This window comes from Colobus angolensis, unplaced genomic scaffold (genome assembly GCF_000951035.1).
Source record: "Colobus angolensis palliatus isolate OR3802 unplaced genomic scaffold, Cang.pa_1.0 Scaffold83, whole genome shotgun sequence".
Classification (NCBI taxonomy): Eukaryota; Metazoa; Chordata; class Mammalia; order Primates; family Cercopithecidae; genus Colobus; species Colobus angolensis.
In genome coordinates, this window is record NW_012122154.1 from 3,712,446 (window position 1) to 3,735,175 (window position 22,730).

At 43.3% G+C, this 22,730-nt stretch overlaps 1 protein-coding gene across 9 annotated transcripts in view; it reads left to right on the plus strand.

Moving 5' to 3' along the window:
• IKZF3 (IKAROS family zinc finger 3 (Aiolos)) overlaps positions 1-19,089 on the plus strand; it is a 95,624-nt gene extending 76,535 nt beyond the window's left edge. For 6 of the 9 annotated variants that reach the window (XM_011929874.1, XM_011929877.1, XM_011929879.1 and 3 more), the window contains 2 exons: positions 6,242-6,358; positions 17,536-19,089. In XM_011929874.1, the coding sequence (XP_011785264.1) occupies positions 6,242-6,358; positions 17,536-18,239 (821 nt within the window). In that variant the 3' untranslated portion in view covers positions 18,240-19,089. Of the gene's footprint in view, positions 1-5,777; positions 6,125-6,241; positions 6,359-17,535 lie in introns of those variants that run through there. The other 3 variants (XM_011929878.1, XM_011929882.1, XM_011929883.1) reach the window with 2 other exon arrangements.
• The last annotated feature ends 3,641 nt before the right edge of the window (positions 19,090-22,730 follow it).

The window sequence follows — 22,730 nt, forward strand, 5'->3', positions numbered from 1 at the left end:
GCTATTTACACATTATATAGTTACACTATTCAGTAGATGTGACACTGGCCACTTAGGTCAAGAAAATTCAATACTGGCTGGGCGTGGTGGCTCACACCTGTAATCCCAGCACTTTGGGATGCCGAGGCGGGTGGATCGTAAGGTCAGGAGTTCGAGACCAGCCTGGCCAAAATAGTGAAACCCTGTCTGTACAAAAATTAGCCGGGCATGGTGGCATGTGCCTGTTGCCCCAGCTACTTGGGAGGCTGAGGCAGGAGAATTGCTTGAACCCGGGAGGCAGAGGTTGTGGTGAGCCGAGATCATGCCACTGCACTCTGGCCTAGGCAACAGAGCGAGACTCCGTCTCAAAAAATAAAAAAAAGAAAATACTATCTCACAGGTAGTATTCATTTTACTTGTTCAAAAAGGCAACAGTTTTATGAAACTTTTTTGTTAGAACCTGCCTCTGTCTTTGATGCCAATCTCTTGTTAGACAATTCCTATTGCGTAATAACACCACTTTGTTTCACTCTCCATTAGCTACTGACTGACCACACCATAGAAGAGACAGGAAGCAATACCTCTTGTTTAAGCTCCACTTAACGCTTCAAGATCTAATGAAGGATTTTGAACAAAAAAGCGCAGTACAATTACATAGTTAAACCTCCAATGACTTTCACATAGAAATTGTATCATGGAAACGGTTAACTAAAACCAAATATTAAGACTTATACAGGGAATAAAGGTAGTAACTTATTCTGTAATTGTGACTTTGTACTACATTTTATTATTTTTTCAGCACGTCTTTAAAATAACTTTTCTAATGAAAATTAGTATATCTACTATTTAGTAGGCAAGCAATGTGAAGGGAATTTGATCCACAATGACAGTCCTACTCATTCTGTTCTCACTCGTGAACCCAATGTGCAAATTGTTCCTTGCCGCCATTCCATATTCCCCACACCCACCCCTTGCAGCATTAAACCGCCAAACACCACCCAGGAACGGATTTCCTATTTCGTCATTTAAACCCATTATCTTGTTCCCTTACTATCTTGCCAAACTGGTTTCCCTCCACTTACATTTCTGAGACATGATGTAGCAAGATAACAAGTCTAGACTGTTTGTATAAATAGACAGTTGGGTCCTAAAGTTGGAGAAAAGGACCAAAAGCTAATAGTCCTCTTTTGTTTTATTTTCAGTGCACTGCTTAAACCACTCAGTAATCCCAAAGAGCTTGACCAGTTACAAAGCATTTCTTTGTGTATGTGTGATGTGTGTGTGTGTGTTGTTGTTATTGTTGTTGTTGTTTAGAGACAGGGCTCACTCTGTTCCTCACACTGGAGTGCAGTGGCAAGATCATAGCTCCCTGGGGCTCAAGCAATCCTCCCGCCTCGGCCTCCCAAAGTGCTGGATTACAGGCGCAAGCCATGGCACCTGGCTCTCTGTGTTTCAAAGAGCGCTCATTTTATAGTTTCGTGCATCAGCTCTTCAACGAGTGTGAGGCAAAAGACTAGCAGTTTAGGAAAGAAAATGAGAATGCCATCTTCAATTGAAAACTAGCCTTTGCCTAACTTACCAACTAGAAAACAAGGTTAGTTCAGTGAAGATTAACGGAATCACTGGAGTGTGTTCACATGTACAATGAGGGTGGAGCTCTTGTAGTTAATATTTTGAGTGAATGACCCAGAAAGAGGGTGTGGGTGAACAGGAGTCCTCTAGATTCGTTTCAGAGGATTTCTTTCAATCTCATCGGAGTTGTGGAAATGGGAAAGTCTCCACCTGTGCCTCAAATATGCCCATCCATGAACACTGCAGAATTTTATGTTTTTAAATGTCAGGCATTTGGTCACTGATTTACAGAGTAATGTTTATCTGGAAATGACTCTCAAGACCAGTTTGGTGGGTAACGAGGAATAAAAGGTGATGTTATCTCAAAAGTCTGCCATTTAGTGACCTGCCCTAATTACAGTTATTTAGGTCAATGTGTCCACACTTCAGCATCCTCCCAAATAGAGGATGTTGATTACGTGTCCTCAGAAGGCTGCTTGTTGTAATTGACATTGACTTCGGTAAAATGTAGACAGCGACTGTTGAGAAACAAATGGGAAAACTAGATGGGTAGCACCATGCTTGGGGTGATTCCCGGGTAATGATTTGGCAGTGAGAGGAGGGACCACAGGAAAGTAATGAGAACAATGGTAAAATGGGCATAAAAGGTAAACATTCCCAGAATACTGTTTTTCATTCTTTTTTCACTATAAATCTTTTTGTTGATAACTACAGGGTTGAGGGGAGGCTTACTTAGATTTAACCTTCTCAAAATTGCTGGAACCAGGATGAATGTTCCTAGTCAAAGCACAAACTTAGCTACCTCTCCCCTGATTCTAAGAAAAAAGTCTCCTTCTAACAGCCCCAGGAACTTACTGCAAATTCCAAGCTTTGTCTTTCATGTCTCTGCTCTTAGGGCTCTGGGTAGTGCCACATCTGGTGGTGGTTTTGTGTGAAAGGAAATAATATATATAAATAATTTCCTGTTTGGTCATTTAAACCTATCCCTGTGCTGGACAGAATTTGACCCACTTCACTCAATAGCAGTGTCTTGTGGCTGAAGTGCCCGTTATTTACAACTGCTGGTCAGCCGGAGTCAATTGAGTACTTGCGCACTAGCCCAAAAGCCACTCAGGCCTCCTGTTCTGACCCTTACTGTTTTCATTTACACAAACAGTTGTTAATAGCTTCACTGAAGGCTATGATTCATTTCTTTAGAGCCTAGAATTATTTTTGACAAGAAACTCACTGTCTAGTAAATATTGTCATTATTATCACACTATTATCATCCTCTTCTCTTTCTCATTTTTTGAAGCTGGATTTCTTTTTCTTTTTAAGAGATGGGATCTCACTGTGTTGCCCAAGCTGAACTTGAACTCCTAGGCTTAAGCCATGCTCTCACCTCAGCCTCCTGAGTAGCTGGGACGATGGGCTAGTGCCATCACACCTGGCAAAGCCAGATTTTATTTTATTCCGGAAAAAAAAAAAAAAAAAGCTGAGCTTTGGCTGGGTGCAGTGGCTCACGCCTGTAATCCCAACACTTTGGGAGGCTGAAGTGGGAGGACTGCCTGAGGCCAAGAGTTGGAGACCAGCCTGAGCAATATATTGAGACTAATAATTTTTTTTTTTAAATTAGCCAGGCATGGTGGCTTTAGACTGTAGTTCCAGCTACTTTGGAAGCTGAGGTAGGATTACTTGAGCCCAGGAGGTTTAGCCTGCAGTGAGCTGTGATCTTGCCACTGCACTCCACCCTGGGTGACAGAGTTGAGACCCTGTTTCAAAAACAAGTAAATAAATTAACTAGGCCGGGCGGTGGCTCAAGCCTGTAATCCCAGCACTTTGGGAGGCCGAGACGGGCGGATCACGAGGTCAGGAGATCAAGACCATCCTGGCTAACATGGTGAAACCCCGTCTCTACTAAAAACACAAAAAACTAGCCGGGCGAGGTGGCGGGCGCCTGTAGTCCCAGCTACTCAGGAGGCTGAGGCAGGAGAATGGCGTGAACCCGGGAGGCAGAGCTTGCAGTGAGCTGAGATCTGGCCACTGCACTCCAGCCTGGGCGACAGAGCGAGACTCCGTCTCAAAAATAAATAAATAAATTAATTAATTAATTAACTAATGAAAACTGAGCTTTATAATGTATTGTATAATGACTAACATACAGGTTTTTAATGCCACCAATAAAATTAGAAATATTTAATACTTTGGGGCTTGTTTTCTTTTTAGACAGAGTCTCACTCTGTCATTCAGGCTGGAGTGCAGTGGCACTATTAGGTTGGTGCAAAAGTAATTGCGGTCTTTGCAGTTACCTTTAATGGTTCACTGTAACCTCAAACCCCTGGGCTCAAGGAACCCTCCCACCTCAGTCTCCCAAGTCGCTAGGACTACAGGTGCATGCCAACATGCCCGGGTAATTTTTTTAAATTACTTTTTGTAGAAACAGGATCTTGCTATATTGCCCAGGCTGGTCGCGACTCCTGGCCTCAAGCAATCCTCCTGCCTCAGTCTCCGAAAGCACTGGGATTACAGGGGTGAGCCATTGTGCCAGCCACTACTTGCTTTTTACTCTAATCCCTTAAACTAATTTCAATTTATTCTTCCTTAGACATAATAGAAATGTATGGATAGTTCATTTTAGTTTGGATCTCCTGAGGTGTTTTTGAGAAAACAGAGACAGATGTTTACAGCATCACAATATGTTTGCCCAGGGCAGGTGTGGGCAAACTGTGGCACTCTAGGCAAGGGCAGCCAGTGGCCTGTTTGTGTACAGGGGTTTTTATGTTTTTAAAAGGCTGTGGAACAGAAAAACAAAACCAAACCAAAACATAACATAGAGACTGTATGTGTCTGACAAATTTTTAAAATTTACTGTCTGGCCCTTTATAGAAAAAGTTTGCTGATCTCTGGCTCAGGCTAGCATCATGTGTTAAAATGTCAAGCCTTGTATTTAGAGCAGCTAGTATCTCTTTGAACTTTATTTTATTTATTTATTTAATTTTTGGAGATAGAGTTTTGCTCTTGTTGCCCAGGCTGGAGTGCAATGGTGCAATCTCAGCTCACTGCAACCTCCGCCTCTTGGGTTCAAGCAATTCTCTTGCCTCAGCCTCCCGAGAGCTGGGATTACAGGCATTTGTCGCCACACCTGGCTAATTATTTGTATTTTTAGTAGAGATAGGGTTTCTCCATGTTGGTCAGGCTGGTCACAAACTCCCGACCTCAGGTGATCTGCCCACCTCGGCCTCCCAGCGTGCTGGGATTACAGGTGTGAGCCACCTCGCCCAGCCCTCTTTGAACTTTAGACATAAATTTGGGCACTGCCTGCTGAATTGAGGTAAATTATATTGATTACAGTTTACTATTTTAGTCTATTAGATATTGCCACTATTTATATACTCTTCTAGTAGTTCTCAATTCTGGCTGCATTTTCAAATCACCTGGGGAGCTTTAAAATATTCTTGCCTAGGCCCCTGTACCAGAAATCCTGATGTAATTGATCTGAAGTGGGGCCTGGGCATAGGTATTTCTTACATGCTATTCAGGTGATTCTAATGTGCAGCCAGGTCTGAGAACCACAGGCCTACACTACTCACAGGTCTATTTGTGGATGGGCAATTAGCCCACATTCATAGGCAGGATTTTTTGTGTTTCGTTTGTTTGTTTCTTTGTTTTTTGAGACAGAGTTTTGCCCTTGTTGCCCAGGCTGGAGTGCAATGGTGCCATCTCGGCTCACTGCAACCTCTGCCTCCCAGATTCAAGCCATTCTCCTGCCTCAGCCTCCCGAGTAGCTGGGATTACAGGCATGCACCACCATGCCAGGCTAATTTTGTATTTTTAGTAGAGACAGGGTTTCTCCAGGTTCCTGAGGCTGGTCTCGAACTCCGACCTCAGGTGATCCGCCCACCTCTGCCTCCCAAAGTGCTGGGATTACAGGCATGAGCCACTGCGCCCGGCCCATAGGCAGTTTTTATTCACATTTGTATTAGAAATTCAATAGAGATGCGTTATACAAATTGTTCTTTAATTTCAAGGCAGAAGTGTTGCTTAGGGAAATTTTAACTGAGACTATTTTCAAATGGGAAGAGCATATGTAACATATAATACAGAGCACAGAGAAACAGAATATGAAAGATAGGAACTGAGAGAAGCGTGCTGAAAAAAAAAAAGAAAAAGAAAAAGAAAGAAACCACTCAGAATTTCAATACACAAATCACTGAGTAGATGTCTTGCTATCTGTGTGAGTGTATCTGTTTTCAAAAGTGCTGTTAATAAACAGAGCAGTAAATCTGGGGCACCATGCTTTTTTTTTTCAAAGTTGTTAAGAAGAATTATATCAGTCTGCAGGTGTCACACGCAGTTACTCAGAATCAGAAAGAAGGCTGATCGGGGGTTAGAAGATCTCCATCTATCTGTCTTTTTGCAACCAACCACGTCCAGGCTGTTTATTTAATACTTCCTCTTGCTAATGAAGGTACTGGTTGGGGATGGGTCGAGCTTTCCCATCTCGGCATAAGACTGCAAGATTTGAATGTGCCCTGGTATCGGCTTCACTGACCACAGCAGGTACCCCAGGCAAGAATCTGAGCAGTTATAACAGGTAACAACAATAGAGTGTGCATCCAACTTCGGACCCTTCTCCTTCCAGTTTATTTCCTTTTCCCCCCATGTACCAATGTGTTCTTTTCTCTCTTCTTTTTATATTTTTCCAAACCAGCAAGTGCGGAGGCAAGACACATCAAAGCAGAGATGGGAAGTGAAAGAGCTCTCGTACTGGACAGATTAGCAAGCAATGTGGCAAAACGAAAAAGCTCAATGCCTCAGAAATTCATTGGTAAGAATACAAAGCTTTTTCCTGCTGCTGTTAGCAGATAGTTTGAATGAAATAACATAGGATGCTTGCTACACAAGTCCCTTCCTGACTTAACCTCTGTTAAAATAATTAGTTTTTCATTGTGTACTTTTATTCTTCGTGGTTCATTTTGATAGCTCTAGAAAATGGAATAAAAGATATTAACTAAAGCATCATCATGACAGAAGATTGGAGTATTTGATATATAATTTCCTAAATGGATGTGATGTTTAAAATCCTGTTCCTTCCTCTTTACTCTGAATGACATATGTTGCATGAGAGAGTTTATGTAATTTATACCAGTAAGATGTTCAAGATAGCATTTTTGTAATCTTTTGTAATTATATTTTACAAGTTGGTTCGTTAGCATGCTCAAACTTTTTTCATGCTCTAAAACATATTGCCATATTTTCTTGAATTTGATTGAGAATTGGCTTTAAGGGAAAGTGGTTGGGCAAACATAGATTTAAATAACAAGGTTTGATTTAATCATTTGTCTTACTGGAGTTAATTTTTATGCCATTGGTTTTCACATTGTCAAAAAATACAGCAGGATGAGATGGCTACGAAATAATTATGTTCATGAAGTGTTAGGACCTCCAAATGGCAGAGATATTTTGCTGAACTCTCCCAGATGTTTACATAAATGTGACCACGATATTTAAAATAGATTTGTATTTGTGAGGTAGACAACTGAAATTGAATGTACCCATTTTGCTATCAATTGAAAGTTGGTGATATTGAACAAAAATAGTTATCACATGAAAATAGACCTCCCTCAACATCAGTAATATTTTAGAAACCTGTCTCAGTCTCTCTTTCCAAAGCTGCTTGCAGCTGTTGATTTTTTATTTCAGTCCTTTTGTATTTATTCTTCTCAATAGCTCTTACAGATAATAAGTTGCCTGCCTGGTTTTTAAATCTGACTAAATTTGATTCTGGTATAGATAATGTTTTTACAAGCAAACATTCTATGTGAATTATAGAGGTATATTGAAAGAACCCATATATTTCAAAATTACCTAATTTGGTATTTCTGCCTATTTATTTTGTTTTGACTAGCTGAAAGGTTTTTGTGCACTTTTAGTGACTTTAAGAATAAATTGTGTCGGAGGAAAGTTGGTATATTTCAGTTGAGGGAGATCCCCTCCTCCTTGCTGTCCTCCCTCCCCTTGGTGAAACATGTCAGGGGCACATGTAGTGACTTCCATTTAGAGTTCAGGCACAGTAAACAAATGGTGAGTTTAAGACATTATCTAAAACATTGCCCATGTATCTTTTGGGCTTTACTTATGTGAAGAGGTTCTGACTGGAGTACAAAAGAAAGCTTGCCTCATTATTCTGAGTGTATTTTAATTTGGAGAAAGTTGTGGGTTTTGTTTTGAGATGGGGTCTCACTCTTCGGCCTAGGCTAGTGTACAGTGATGCAGTCATAGCCTCGAACCCCTGGGCTCAAGGAATCCTCTTACCGCAGCCTCCCAAGTAGCTGGAACTATGGGCACGCACCACCAGGCTCAGCTAATTTTTAAACTTTTTGTAGAGATGAAGTCTCCTTATGTTACCCAGGCTGGTCTGGAGTAAGTTTTGACTCTAGAAATGACTGAAGCCGACATGAGGAGGGACATCACAGGGAGAGCTGGGCAAGAAAAAAATGTAAAGAGACTTAATTTCTTTCTTTCTTTTTCTTTTTTTTTTTGTTGTTGTTGTGACAGAGTTTCACTCTTGTTGCCCAGGCTAGAGTACAATGGCACGATCTTGGCTCACGGCAACCTCTGCCCCCTGGGTTCAAGTGATTTTCCTTCCTCAGCCTCCCAAGTAGCTGGGATTACAGGCATGCACCACCATGCCCAACTAATTTTGTATTTTTAGTAGAGACAGGGTTTCTCCATGTTGTTCAGGCTGGTCTTGAACTCCGGACCTCAAGTGATCCACCCACCTCCGCCTCCCAAAGTGCTGGGATTACAGGCATGAGTCACCACTCCTGGCCACAACTTAATTTCAATCCAGTTGTGGTCAATGCATTTTGGTCTAAGAGAACTAAGTTTGAGAGACAGTCCCTAATATTTACAGTTGCCCCAAACCTATAGTTTAACTAAAGCCCTACTTAACATAATTAAAGTTGCTTTGGTATTTCATGGGTTCAAAAATACAGCATGCTTCCTATGTGCAAATTCACGCCATTTTTCCTGCTGCCTCGGGGATCTGTTTCATTTGTTTGCTACTATTGCAACCCAGAGGATTTTCACTTCACCACTTCCAGACTTGTGAGAGATGCTGATCTCGTAGGTGCTGATTTCTCTCATCTTCTGAACCATCGCATTCTCTCTGTGCTGGATCAGAAACCTAGGAGAGTTAGCTCTTGATTGAGCTGAAGTAGCAACTTCAGGGCTTCAGGGCCCAGAATAACTGGGGGAATTTTTTTTTTTTTTTTTGGTAAATTGTGGTGTAGTGCAATAAGAAGAGTACTGGATTAGAAGCTAAAAGACCCAGGTTCTGATCCTAGCTCTGTCATTTCTTAACTGTGTGTTTAGACAAATCACATAACCTTTCTGGGGCTCTCTTTACTCATCTGTGAAATGAGGAGACTGAACAGGTGATGAAGTGACCAGGAAGGTTCCTCCCATGTGCAAGTCTGTGAGATTAATTAGAAAAGAAATAAAAGGCAGCAACTATTGATACCACTGTGTGTTTAGAAAGCCCGTGTGTGTAACTTCAGATAACCTTTTTCTCAAGGCAATACAGACATGGTGTTTATGCTATACACCATATCCTAGGTTTTTAGGGTCTTTTTTTTTTTTTTAGGAAGATGGTATAAATCTGAGAATCTAAAACACAGTTGCATTAGCCCGAGATTCATGTGTTTTACTTAGGGCAGTACTACTTGTTCATTCACTCTTTCGTCCATTCATTCATCATACAGAAGGTTAAGAGTTCCTGTCATATATATGGTATTCTTGTTCTTGGGCGCTGTTCTAATCTTCTTGCATTAACTTGTATCCTAAACCTTTGTTTGAAAGTTTTTTTAAAAATAAAAATAAAAGAAACCCCTTAAATTATTTAACTGAATAAACCTTTGTGATAGAAAATAGTAATGTCAACGGAGGGAAAAATGACCATTATCTGTGACACTGTGCAGTGTATGAGATGAAGTGATGTAAAACGTGGGGCTACTGTTTTCTCTCCATCTCCCCTTGCCTCGCCTCACCTCTCCTCTCCTGTCCTCTTCCCTCTCCTTCCCTCCCCTCCTCTTCCCTACTCTCCTCCTCTTCTCCTCTTCTCTCCTTTCTCCTGTATTTCCTCTCCAAGGCACTGTTTTTTGAAGATTCAGCTGCCAGGGTAATGGCAATGGGTAAGGTGTGAAGGAAGAATGAGTCATTCCCTTTAATCCTTGCTGACACTTGCACAGCACTCAGACCAGCCTTGACTTCCCTGACCTCTTGAACTGTGAGGGTAAAGGTGAAATTAGACCATCAGGTCAGCCCGCTTCTATCTCAGGCAGGCTGGAGATAATTACCAGTAGGGAACACTTTGCATCCGTTAGAGATGAACTGGGGAAGAGGGACAGATTGGATCAAGTCTAAATGTATTTTGAGACACAAACATGCTCTCAAGTTGGAGAAAAATAATTTTTTTTTCTAATTCTCCAAGAAATTTTGTATGGCTTTGTTTCAAATGGGAAAAAAAATGGACACACGTCCATCGGGAATCACCATCTTTACACTGTCCGAATAATTCTGTTTAAGTTGTTGTTTTCAAAGGACAAGAAGACATTCCTTTGCACATACTGTCCTTTTGGGGATTTCCTTTCTCTGAATCTTGTTCTCCTGTTAGAAACTTGTCTGACTACACTTCAAACTAGGCCATCCTCAAATACTTGGCTCAAAATGGATTTCTCTCTTGGATGGAGAAGAAAAATGACTACATTTCTGCATATTTCTCCTGATTTTTATTCTTTCCCAAAAAAACAGATGTTATTCAGACCGAAGTGGTTACCATAGCATCTCCTTATTTTAAAAGTTTTATGTATTACTTTATTAAAGGAAGTTTTCATATCGAAAAGAACATGAAAAAAAGATCTCACTCACCTGTGGTAAACATGTTAATGAGGTTTTGACACTTCAACAAACCATCGGATCTCCCTGTGAAGTAACTAATGAGAAATTGCCTGTTTTGGTTAACAGCAACAGGAAGCAGTTTTAATACCTGTTTCTAAGAGAAAAAAAGTATTTTTCCAACCCCTTCCCAAAGCCCTGATGTCCATAATCCTGTAAGCATTACAATGTCATAGTATTTTAGGGGTATTAGGAATCACCAGTGAGGCTCTTTTCCATGGAAGGCTTCCTTCCATGGAAGGAAGGAGGATCAGAGAGGTGGAGTGACACAGCTGCAGGTGACAGAGTAGCGCCAGACCTCGGCCTATAAGGCACTGCAGTCCAGGCCCTTCCTTCCCCAGGAGATGACCAAGAGTAGTGCATGTCACGTGGGGGGCTTTGGACAGCGAGGAGTCTGGTCATTGAAAGTTGGTGGGAGAGACCAGGTGCAGCGGCTTACATCTGTAATTCCCCACTTTGGGAGGCCAAAGCAGGTGGATCACTTGAGGTTAGGAGTTCAAGACCAGCCTGGCCAATATGGTGAAACCCTGTCTCTACTAAAAATACATAAATTAGCCAGGTGTGGTGGTAGGTGCCTATAATCCCAGCTGTTTGGGAGGCTGAGGCACAAGAATCGCTTGAACCCAGGAGGCAGACGTTGCAGTAAGCTGAGATCGCACCAGCCTGGGCAACAGAGCAAGACTCTGTTTCAAAAACAAAAAAGAAAATTGATAGAAAAAAACCCTTGAAGAAGGGCCATTGTTCTCCTTCAAGGGTGATCCTCTTTAGAAAAGTAGTCTTCCCTGGTGACTCCATGAGAACAGATGACATCCACACAGCACTTCCCAGTGTCTCACAGAGGACAAAGACTTCTGCAGCAACCAAATGTGGTCTCAAGCTCAGCTTTCCCCAGCGCCACCCCCACAGCTCTCTCTGTTCTTTCCTCCTTCCTGTTTCTTCTTGTTCTCTGGTTCCCCTCTGTTTTCCACCTCCTGCAAGAAGTGTTAGTTTCACTTAGGCTGAGATCAGAGCCATGATGATGATTGGATATTCCATTTTCCTGCCTTTTTTGTTCATTTGCTTTTGGATGTGTGCTGATAGTAAGAGTGAGGGAGAACACTTGTGGGAAATTATATGACGCAGCAGCAAACACATTTAAGTGACCTGAAGAACTTTAAGACTTAAAACCTGAATCTTTCACCTTACCCTATCATGGTGACTATAAATACTGGATTTCTGTTATTTTTCTAAAGGTTCAATCATTTTGCCCGCCTCTTCAAAAAACCTTTCAATGGCTGCCAGTGAAATCAAATCCAAACCATTCAGTCAGGCCTTCTGAGCCCTCCACAATCTGTCTCCAACTTACCTCTTCTAATTTTATCATTTCAGTCAACCAGTCCTTTGCTTCAGCCACAGTGAACTCCTCCTCCCTCTTCTGTGTAATATTTCACTCTTGTCTGAATGCCCTCCCTCACGTCTGCCCTTAAAATACACATTGTAGGCCAGGCACAGTGGCTCATGGCTGTAATCCCAGCACTTTAGGAGACCAAGGCGGGAGGATCACTTGAGCTCAGGAGTTTGAGACCAGCCCAAGCAACCTAGTGAAACTCTGTCTCTGCAAAAAAAAAAAAAAAAAAAAATTAGCCAGACATGGTGGCATGGGCCTGTGGTCCCAGCTACTTGGGGGGCTGAGGTGGGAGTATCGCTTGAGCTCAGGAGGTTGAGGCTGCAGTGAGCTGTGATCACGCCACTGCAATCCCACCTGGGCAACAGAGTGAGACCCTGTCTCAAAAAAAAAAAAAAGCACACATTGTCCACATTCCCATACCCCTGTGTTCTCTCTCTGCTCCATCCTCCCTCTGCACTCCAGGCAAGTTTACTAGTCTGCTTCTTCTTATAGATATGACTGTCTCCACCACCGTCACTACCACCACCTCTGATTTCAAGGAGACTTTAAAGAATAGATGAATCTTTGCCCCATATTAAGTGTGGTATATTTGAGAAGTAGTTCAGTTTTCTCTTTCCACTCTCTTGGCTACTCTAGGTTTTGTTCTACCATGTAGCATTAAGGATACTGATTTGTCATGAAATGGTGTAAATGCTGCATCTCCTCTGTTGGATTGCAATTGTGTTGTATTCCTCAAATCACCCAACATGGTGCTAAGCAAATAATGAGAATAGAGTGCTCACACATGCCTGGCACTGTTAAGTACTTTATAGACATCATAACAGCTCTGCGCAGCACATACTTCTTGAGTGCATGTGCTGGTTCATGTGGAAAAAAGCAGTTGCTGCCACTAAGCCCCCTTTCTGTCTGCTGTGGGAACCACTGCAGCAGAAAACTCGAAGTCACTGCTGGTGGTGGGGCTGTGCAGCCACCGGCAAGGTAGCAGCCATGAAACAGCAGTTAACACTCAAACATATATACTGGGATATGTGGGCTCTTGGATTACATCCTGGTTCTCTGTTCACCAACTGAGCAATCTTGGAAAGTGCATCAACCTGTTTGTGCTTTAAGTTCTTCATCTAAGAGATGATAATTCATACCTTAAAAGGTATCATACAAAAATTAGCCAGGCACACGCCTGTAGTCCCAGCTACTTGGGAGGCTGAGGCAGGAGAATCACTTAAACCCGGGAGACAGAGGTTGCAGTGAGTCGAGATTGCACCATTGCACTCCAGCCTGGGTGACAGAGCAAGACCTTGTCTCAAAAAAAAAAAAAAAAGGTATCAACCCCTAACAGGCTGGTAAAATGAGGCAGTATGCAAAGTATCTAGGATGGCACGGTGGATACAGCAGGGGCTCAATAAATAGTACTTATCATTATTGGGATTATTGTATATAAGGCATAGTGTGAGGTACTGTGAAATATAAAGACCAGAAGTAAACATATTAGGGTGGTGGGTCTTCCCCCTCAACCCTGCAGACAGCGTTCTGAATCCACTTGCTCAGTTAAGGGCCCCTTTAGCTCTAGCCTGTGATTCTGTACTTCCAAGTTGGCACTTACAAGCCAACAACCATATGTCCTCACCACATTGCATCAGTTCGGGTCAGGTGGTTTCTTAGTTTAGAGTTAATAAAGCCAAGCTATGAGAGATTGACACCTTTAAAAGGAACCACAGGTAGGGAATGGCCCACCCAGGCAACCTTAGTTTCTAAACTTAGGACTTGCTGTTGCCGTGTGTATTTTTGTTGGAAGAAGACCTCTAATTCAGCCTGAAGCTGGTATCATGAATCATTCAAAGGCGTGGTGTGATTTTGACTAGAAGCTGGACCAGATGCTCTGTGCAGGTTTGGAAGCAGTTACACTTTTGTGGTTTGACTAACCTTTTTTATGAGTGTGTTACTAAAGAAACGTGAGCTGTTGGCTTTTCAATTACTGTAGTTTACCCTTTCTGAGTTTCATACACATTGAGTCATCGTGTCTACAGGTGACTGATAATCATCTGCACTGCTCAAGTTACCGTAACTCGGAGACGAGGGGATCTGATGATTGCAAGTTGCATGCACGTGAACATCTGAGGCTGCCCCGTCTCCTTAACAATGAACAATGGTCTGTGTTAACTACAGAATTTAGTCACGTATTTCCACTCATCCAGGGGTTTATTTTCCTCTTAATGTTTTGCCTTTTACAATTTTAGCACTCAGCTGTTTTCTGACATATGCTGCAGGTGGTATAGATTATGAAATTGCAGCCTCGTTAAATAAAGCAAACCCTTGGGAGAAAGGATAAAATCAGAATTTGCGACGGGCCTATCCCACCCAGAAACCTTCTGGAGCCTGTTGGGTGAAAAGAGAAAAAGTTTCTCAAGGACCCCTGGTATTTAGGGAGTTGAATAGAGATGGCCACACTGGAAAATAACCAATAACCTTAAAAAGGCCAAGAAACCGAAGTTCATCATTTCTGTGTCACGTTCTAGGGAAGGAATGTCTGTGACCTTAGCTGGCTTTCATGTTCTCAGTCTTCCAGATGGCCTTGACCAAAGATATATCCAATCTGGAAACTGAAAATAAAAACCATTGATTGCTTTGGCCAAGGTCTACTCTGCTGTTGCTTCTCATTGAGTTTCCAAGACGGTGTTTTTCTTTGCATAATTTTTTTTGCTCTCAGGTAGTTATCTGGAAACTATCAGGTTGGCCTTAAGGTCAGCTGCTTGCGGGGATGCAAAGACAAATTCATCTCATGGGAATAGATCTTTTAGCTGGTTCTTTTGGCTCCAATTTCTCACTGTTCTGGTCCGCCTTACACATTGCTGTTACGTTAACCACAGCCTGCCTTTCTCAAGGGCAGGTAGCCTTGGCTCTTTGTTCAGATTCACACCCTACAGTGGGCCATTCGGAATGCCCACCATTCTGTCTTACCGTGCATTGTCTTTTTTCAGTGTTTCCCCATTTTCAGTGTTTCCCCACATGTAGGATGCAAATTGCCAGCAGGCACACGGGGCGCTTAAAACCTGGGTCCACACAGCAGGACAATAATTTTCTTTCAAGTTGTCTTTCAGTCTCACAGTATACTAAGGAGAAAAATTTAGACTTAATTTGATGCCAGTTGTCTTTAACACTAATCTCACACTTGGTAATCTCTGTTTCTAACAAAGGGGGAAGGGATCTTAGTCTCCAAGTACTCACAGTAGTATCCGATCAAAATTTAATGAAATGCTCTCTTTCATTGTCTTCATTTTTCACGGTTATCTTCTACTTGTGGAAAGTGATTCTGGTTTTCCATTTATGTTAGTGATATAAAGTTTCCTTAAAAACCACATTTATTTTAGAAAAAAAGAGAAAGAAAATGTGAGCCAAATCAAACAGAGAAAAAAACCCAAGCATGCACCAAGTGTTTTCCACGTGGCAGACCCTGTTCTAAGTGCTTTCCAGTGACCCTGTGAGGTACATACGATTATCTTCACTTTACATGAGGACACGGAACACAGACAGGTTAAGTGACTTGCCCAAGGTCACACAACTGGTGACCAATGGAGCCAGCATCAAACCCAGCCCATCTGACAGCAGAGTTTGTTCTCTCAACCACCACACTGCCCTGGTGTGTGAATATTGCAGAATGTGAAGGAAGAGCGAAGCCTGGGAAATACTGCACTTCATACTTCTTGACCGCGTTTCAGCCAGACTCGCTTACTGCACGTCCCGTGTAGTCCCACCTCTCTGCCTTCACTCCCGCACTCCCTCTCCACTAGGATGTCCTCTCCCCCTTCTCTGAAAATCTAAATTCTTCCAGTTCATCAAGACCCTTCTCAAAATTTAGATTTTCCAAGAATGTTTTCCCTTCCCCAACTACTTCTGAAGTTTCTGCATTCCCTTAATACCTAAATACAATTTATACCAAATTGTCTTGCCTGTGCCTGTATGTTACCTTATTATTCTTTTTACAGAACACATGTTACTTCCCTGCCTAAATGCCTCAAATGTGAGCATTTAGAATAAAAGCAAAGACCTCCATAGAGCAAAGCAGTCCTTTTACAAGTTTGTTTGTTTTTTTTTTTTTTTTTGATCTCACCCTGCCACCCAGGCTGGAGAGCAGTGGCATGATCTCGGCTCATTGCAACCTCCGCCTCCCAGGCTCAGGTGATCCTCCCACCTCAGCCTCCTGAGTAGCTGGGACTACAGGTGCCTGGCTAATTTTTGTACTTTTTTGTAGAGACGGGGTTTCTCCATGTTGCCCGGGCTGATCTCGAACTCCTGGGCTCAAGTGATCCTCCCTCCCTGGCCTCCCAAAGTACTAGGATTACAGGCCTGAGCCACCGCACCCGGCCAACTTTTAACTTATATTTTTTCTCCAGTCCCATATATATAGGTCTTATCTCTTATCCACTAGATTAGAGATACCTCAAGAATAGGAACTGGTTCTTCCAATCCTTTTGTTTTCTCCTGTTTTTTTTTTTTTAATTATTATTATTATTCGTCTTTATTTTCATTGCTGAATCCTTTACTGTATGGCAGTGACACATTTTGGAATCTCAACATGCCTAGGAAACATTACAGAAGGATATGGTTTAGCAAATCTCTCCAGAATCCAAGCTAACAGAATGGAGAGGCTCAACAGTGACCTCAGCCTCACCTCCAGCACTCGGCTCCCCTTCCTCGCTTTCTGTCCCCTCTCCCCACCACTCACCACTGAGCACATCTGCCCTCACTGCAGCCCCCATCCCTGCCTTCCCTGTGACCAGAGAGCCTCTGTTTTCTAACACACAACACCCACACGCCCCAAAGGTGGCTAAACTCTGTTTTCAAAACTTCTCAGCAGTTTGACATGAGAAGTAGGAGAGGGTGACCACAAGTATATTTTTTCAGTTAAGTGTGAGATAGACCCTAATGATCACATGTGTATCAGAGATATACTTGCCAAGCAAAGGAAGAGAAAAACACTTTAGGAAAGGGACAAAGACCATGATCTCTTCTCAAGAAAACTTTTCTCAAACTTTCTACATTTGAAGCTCTTTCACTTCAGTCTCAGTCAGCCAGAACTGGTGAGTTTGGGGAGTAGCCAGTTGGAGTCCGGGGAGCTATTTTCTCTATCTCTGTAGCTATTTAAAAAGCTGCTGAGGTGAGGGACTGAGTGTCCCCACTCTTTGCAGCACTTCCGTCCCCCTGGCTACCTAATATTCCTGGCAGAAAATAACAAGCAAAAGCAAAATAAGAGTTGGGAGTTGACTGTGTCTTAAGAGATCGTGAACTATAGCAGAAGCCCCAGGCTCCCACGGGCTGGTAGCTCCCTTGTCCCTCTAGCCCCACCCTAGCGTCCTGCTTCTTTCCCTCCTTTCTTGAGGGCTCCCCTCTGACATGCACAGTGGGCATACCTTACCATGTGGCCTCACCGGAACCACATCTCTGCCCCTCCCTTCTGCCTGCTGGCTTTATTTTCACCATCCAAACACGTTGCTGCCAACCAGTGTCCCCTGAGATAGCACAATGGGAAACCATTCTGCCAGGCTTGGTCTTCTTGAGCAGCAGGCAGCTTAACTTTCCTCCCTTTCTGAGGTCTCTAGAAAATATTTACAAACTCTCTGCCTTGACAGTGTTCCCTTTGTAACCCTTTCTGTCACTTGTTCCAGGTGAGAAGCGCCACTGCTTTGATGTCAACTATAATTCGAGTTACATGTATGAGAAAGAGAGTGAGCTCATACAGACCCGCATGATGGACCAAGCCATCAATAATGCCATCAGCTATCTCGGCGCTGAAGCCCTGCGCCCCTTGGTCCAGACACCGCCCGCGCCCACCTCGGAGATGGTTCCAGTTATCAGCAGCATGTATCCCATAGCCCTCACCCGGGCTGAGATGCCAAACGGTGCCCCTCAGGAGCTGGAAAAGAAAAGCATCCACCTTCCAGAGAAGAGCGTGCCTTCTGAGAGAGGCCTTTCTCCCAACAATAGTGGCCACGACTCTACGGACACTGACAGCAACCATGAAGAACGCCAGAATCACATATATCAGCAAAATCACATGGTCCTGCCTCGGGCCCGCAATGGGATGCCACTTCTGAAGGAGGTTCCCCGCTCTTACGAACTCCTCAAGCCCCCGCCCGTCTGCCCAAGAGACTCCATCAAAGTGATCAACAAGGAAGGGGAGGTGATGGATGTGTATCGGTGTGACCACTGCCGCGTCCTCTTCCTGGATTATGTGATGTTCACAATTCACATGGGCTGCCACGGCTTCCGTGACCCTTTCGAGTGTAATATGTGTGGATATCGAAGCCATGATCGGTATGAGTTCTCATCTCACATAGCCAGAGGAGAACACAGAGCCCTGCTGAAATGATCATCTGGTCTCAGGGATTGCCCCTAAGTATTCAGCATCGTTTCTAAAAACCAATGACCTCGCCTAACAGATTGCTCTCAAAACATACTCAGTTCCAAACTTCTATTCATACCATTTTTAGCTGTGTTCACACGGGTAGCCAGAGAAACACTGTCTTCCTTCAGAAATTATTTGCAGATCTAGCATATTATTACTTTTGTGAAACCTTTGTTTTCCCATCAAGGACTTGAATTTTATGGAATTTAAGAGCCAAAAAGGTATTTGGTAATCATTGTCTTCTACAGCAATGGAATGAGTGGTCCTGGAGATGTGCTACATGAGACATTCTTTCTGAGATATATCAACCATGTGTGGAAAAGCCTTTCGGTCATACGTGCAAATCCACAAAGAGGAAGAGCTCACCAGCTGACCTGGCTGGGAAGCTTCACCCTTCTGCACTTCACAGGCTGAAGGGTTAAGATCTAATCTCCCTAATCTAAATGACAGTCTAAGAGTAAGTAAAAGAACAGCCATAAAATAAGTATCTGTTAGGAGTAACTGAAGACCCCATTCTCCAAGCATCAGATCCATTTCCTATCACAACATTTTTTTAAAATGTCATCTGATGGCACTTCTGCTTCTATCCTTTACCCTCCCATATCCAGTGAAAAGCTGAGCTGCTTTGGGCTAAACCAATTGTCTATAGGAGAAAATCTATGCCAGAAGAACTGATGGTTTTAAATATAGACCATCAGCGAAACTCCAGAAATGTGTCCACTGTGGATGATGACATCGCTTTCCTTTGGTCAAGGTTGGCAGAGCAAGGTTATAAAGGGGAAATGGTTTGGCAGCACCAACAGAAAACAAACAACCAAAACACAGCTACCTAAAGCTTCTTCAGAGAGTTCATGGAGACTTGGTGATGCAGACCCAAAACAAATTTGCCAATGATTTTTTTCCACCAAAAAAAAAAAAAAAAAATCAAAAAAGTATGGCTTAGCCTCCCCCTCCCCACAGGAGAGGAACTGGAGATAGATGCCATGTGTGTTTAGATTGGAGCTGAGCTCCGAGATGGGGTGAGGAGGTACACCTCTATTGAGAGGTTCTCCTTGATCAGACAGGCTTCGGCCCTTTTTCCCCATTTATAATGGAATTGCTGTATTCCATGAAAATTCCTGAAAGTCTGATCACGGTTCTGCAGATGTATAAGTCATCCTTGTCACTCATAATGTGTACATACTATCAGGAGGAGTGCTGTTCTCATTGTAAAATTAGCATTGGAATAAGAGGTCACAAAATCTGTTTGCTAATTAGCTATGTGACTTTGAGTAAATCATTTACCTTTTTTTTTTTTTTTTTTTTGAGACAGGATCTCAATCTGTTGCCCAGGCTGGAGTGCAGTGGTGCAATCATGGCTCACTGCAGCTTCTCCCTCCCAGGCTCAAGTGATCCTCCCACCTCAGCCTCCTGAGTACTGGGAAAACAGGTGCACACCACCATGTCTGGCTAAATGTTGTTCTTTTTGTAGAGATACGATCTCACTATGTTGCCCATGCTGGTCTTGAACTCCTGGGCTCAGGCAATCAGCCCGCCTCAGCCTCCTAAAAGTGCTGGGATTACAGGTGTGAACCACCACACCCATCCTCATTTAACTCTTAAAACTCAGTTTCTGGCCAGGCTCGGTGGCTCACACCTGTAATCTCAACACTTTGGGAGACCAAGGCAGGTGCATCATTTGAGGTCAGGAGTTTGAGACCAGCCTGGCCCACATGGTGAAACCCTGTCTCTACTAAAAATACAAAAATTAGCTGGGCAGTAGTGGCACATGCCTGTAATCCCAGCTACTCGGGAGGCTGAGGCAGGAGAATCGCTTGAGCCTGGGAGGCGGAGGTTGTGGTGAGCAGAGATCGCACTACTGCACTCCAGCCTGGGCGACACAGTGAGACCGTGTCTCAAACAAAACAAAACAAAAAAAACAGAGACAAAAAAAACTCAGTTTCCTCATCCATAAAATAGGAATTGGACTTAAACGTTCTCTTAGGTCCCTTCTAGCTTTAATTCTTATGTGATTATGCAGTAACCACAAGTTATTTTTTAAACCTCCTAATGTATGGATATTAAGCAGAGGAGTATTTATATGAATACACGTTTCACATTCCTTTGGTATGAAAATGGTGTGTTAAGTTTTTCCTTTAACCACTGAGTTGTGAATGTGAAGAAGGTGGTGGAGAGGAACAAAAAACAGAAAGGTATTTTGATCTTGCCCCAAAGCGTACACACAAATTGGCACATGCAGCTGTTTGCCAAAGCCTTTTTTTTTTTTTTTTTTTCCTTTTTAAGAAATTATGTTAGGGGAAATAAATTCTGCTTCCAGGGACAACTTCATGGAGCCTATTTACAAATTAAGAGTCAGCTTTGTGAACATTTCTACCAGAGCCAAGAATCCCAAATTCCTGGTAGATTAGCGTTTTATTTCTAAAGGGCTTATGCATTCGGCTCCAACTCAACTCATCTATGTGCTGCCAGTAATTAAAATGTTCCACCTCAGACTGCACAAATGGCTTATCCTTCTTTGTGGCATGGCGTCTGTCTCAGGAAAAAAGGTTTTATGAAATTCCATGGCAACAGTCCCAACATGTTTGAGACTTCAGCTAAAGGAATGGATGTATTTTGGTGTGTAGTCTTCAGTATATCACCGTATTTCCGTAATACTAGACTCCAAGCTATGCCAGATTGCTTATTCCCTTTGTGAAAGAGAAGTTGCTCATTATGTTCTTGAAATATCACACATCGTGTTGGTTCTTCAAGGGACAAGAGAAAGAGAATTTGGAAGCAGGGATTAGTAGAAGAGGAAACAAGGGAAAGGAAGCCTTTCCACTAGATTACTGTTCAAGTCTTTGCAGAGGACACCAACTTTTTTTGTTTTGTTTTGTTTTGTTTTGTTTTGAGACAGAGTCTCGCTCTTGTCCAGGCTGGAGTGCAGTGACACGATCTCGGCTCACTGCAACCTCCGCCTCCCAGGTTCAAGCAATTCTCCTGCCTCCGCATCCCGAGTAGCTAGGATTACAGGTGCCCACCACTACGGCCGGCTAATTTTTGTATTTTTAGTAGAGACAGAGTTTCACCATGTTGGCCAGGCCAGTCTCGAACTCCTGACCTCAGGGGATCTGCTCGCCTCGGCCTCCCAAAGTGCTGGGATTACAGGCGTAAGTGAGCCACTGTGCCCAACCTGAGACCACCATTTGCATCTCAAGATTGTGAAACCAAGGCCCATTCCACCAGCCTGGGGACTCTTTTTATAGATATGATCCTCCTTTTTCCTGTGACTAATTAATTTGCTGCATGATTTCTGTTCTTCTGAGGTTAGTTTTCTGAGTAAGGTGACCACTCACAAAGGCACTTTCTTTGTGGCATTCTGAGCCTAGATTGGGGCCCATCAATTCCAGAAAAAAATTTATGTGTGGAAACTCTCCATCCTTAAGCCTTGAAGTTGAACCAGATATGCAGTGGTTATCATCACAGAGATAAACGCTTCCTTCTGTACATACCCCTTATGCTGTACTAATTAACCAACCCCTTGTCGGGGCTGGGGGAGTGAGGGTGAAGGAGAATCTTAGCAGAAGAAGGGCAGAGTCAGGACTTGCATATGCCACCGCTGGGCACTGAAGCGCTGGAGCAGCTTCAGGCAGTACCTGTACTTTCTCATGCAGACTCCCTCTGAACACAAGCCTTGTAGGCCCCTCTCCTGCATTTCCCACCAGCCTCTTATCAGGCAGGCCTTCCACCATACACCCAGGAGGCCACGGTCTGAGGAACAACCAAACCCATGCAAAGGGCCAGGTGTGGTGGCTCATGCCTGTTAATCCCAGCACTTTGGGAGGCTGAGGCAGGCAGATCACCTGAGGTTGGGAGTTCAAGACCAGCCTGACCAATGTGGAGAAACCCCCATCTCTACTAAAAATACAAAATTAGCCAGGCGTGGTGGCGCATGCCTGTAATCCTAGCTACTCGGGAAGCTGAGGCAGGAGAATCGCTTGAACCCGGGAGGTGGAGGTTGCAGTGAGCCAAGATGGCACCACTGCACTCCAGCCTGGGCAACAAGAGTGAAACTCTGTCTAAAACAGAAACAAACAAACAAACAAAAACCCATGCAAACTTTCCTTGCAGCCAAGGTGACAGAACTGGGCTGAGGGTGGAAAAGAAAGAGAACCAGTGCTCCAAGAGTTTTTAAATTTATTTTTATATTTTGTGTATATATATATATTCTTAGAGGACCAGGGTCTCACTATGTTGCCTAGGCCAGACTCAAACTCCTGTGCTCAAGCAATCCTCCTGCCTCAGCCTCCCAAGTAACTGGGATTACAGGCATGCACAAACAGTGCCCAGCTCTCCAAATGTTTTCTGTCACTACCTGAAGTGTGGCATCGGTACTTCCTACGGAGAAACAACTAAATAGAAATGTCTCTCCCGTGAGTCGCCACCACGACCGCCAGAAAAAAAAAAAAAAAAAAA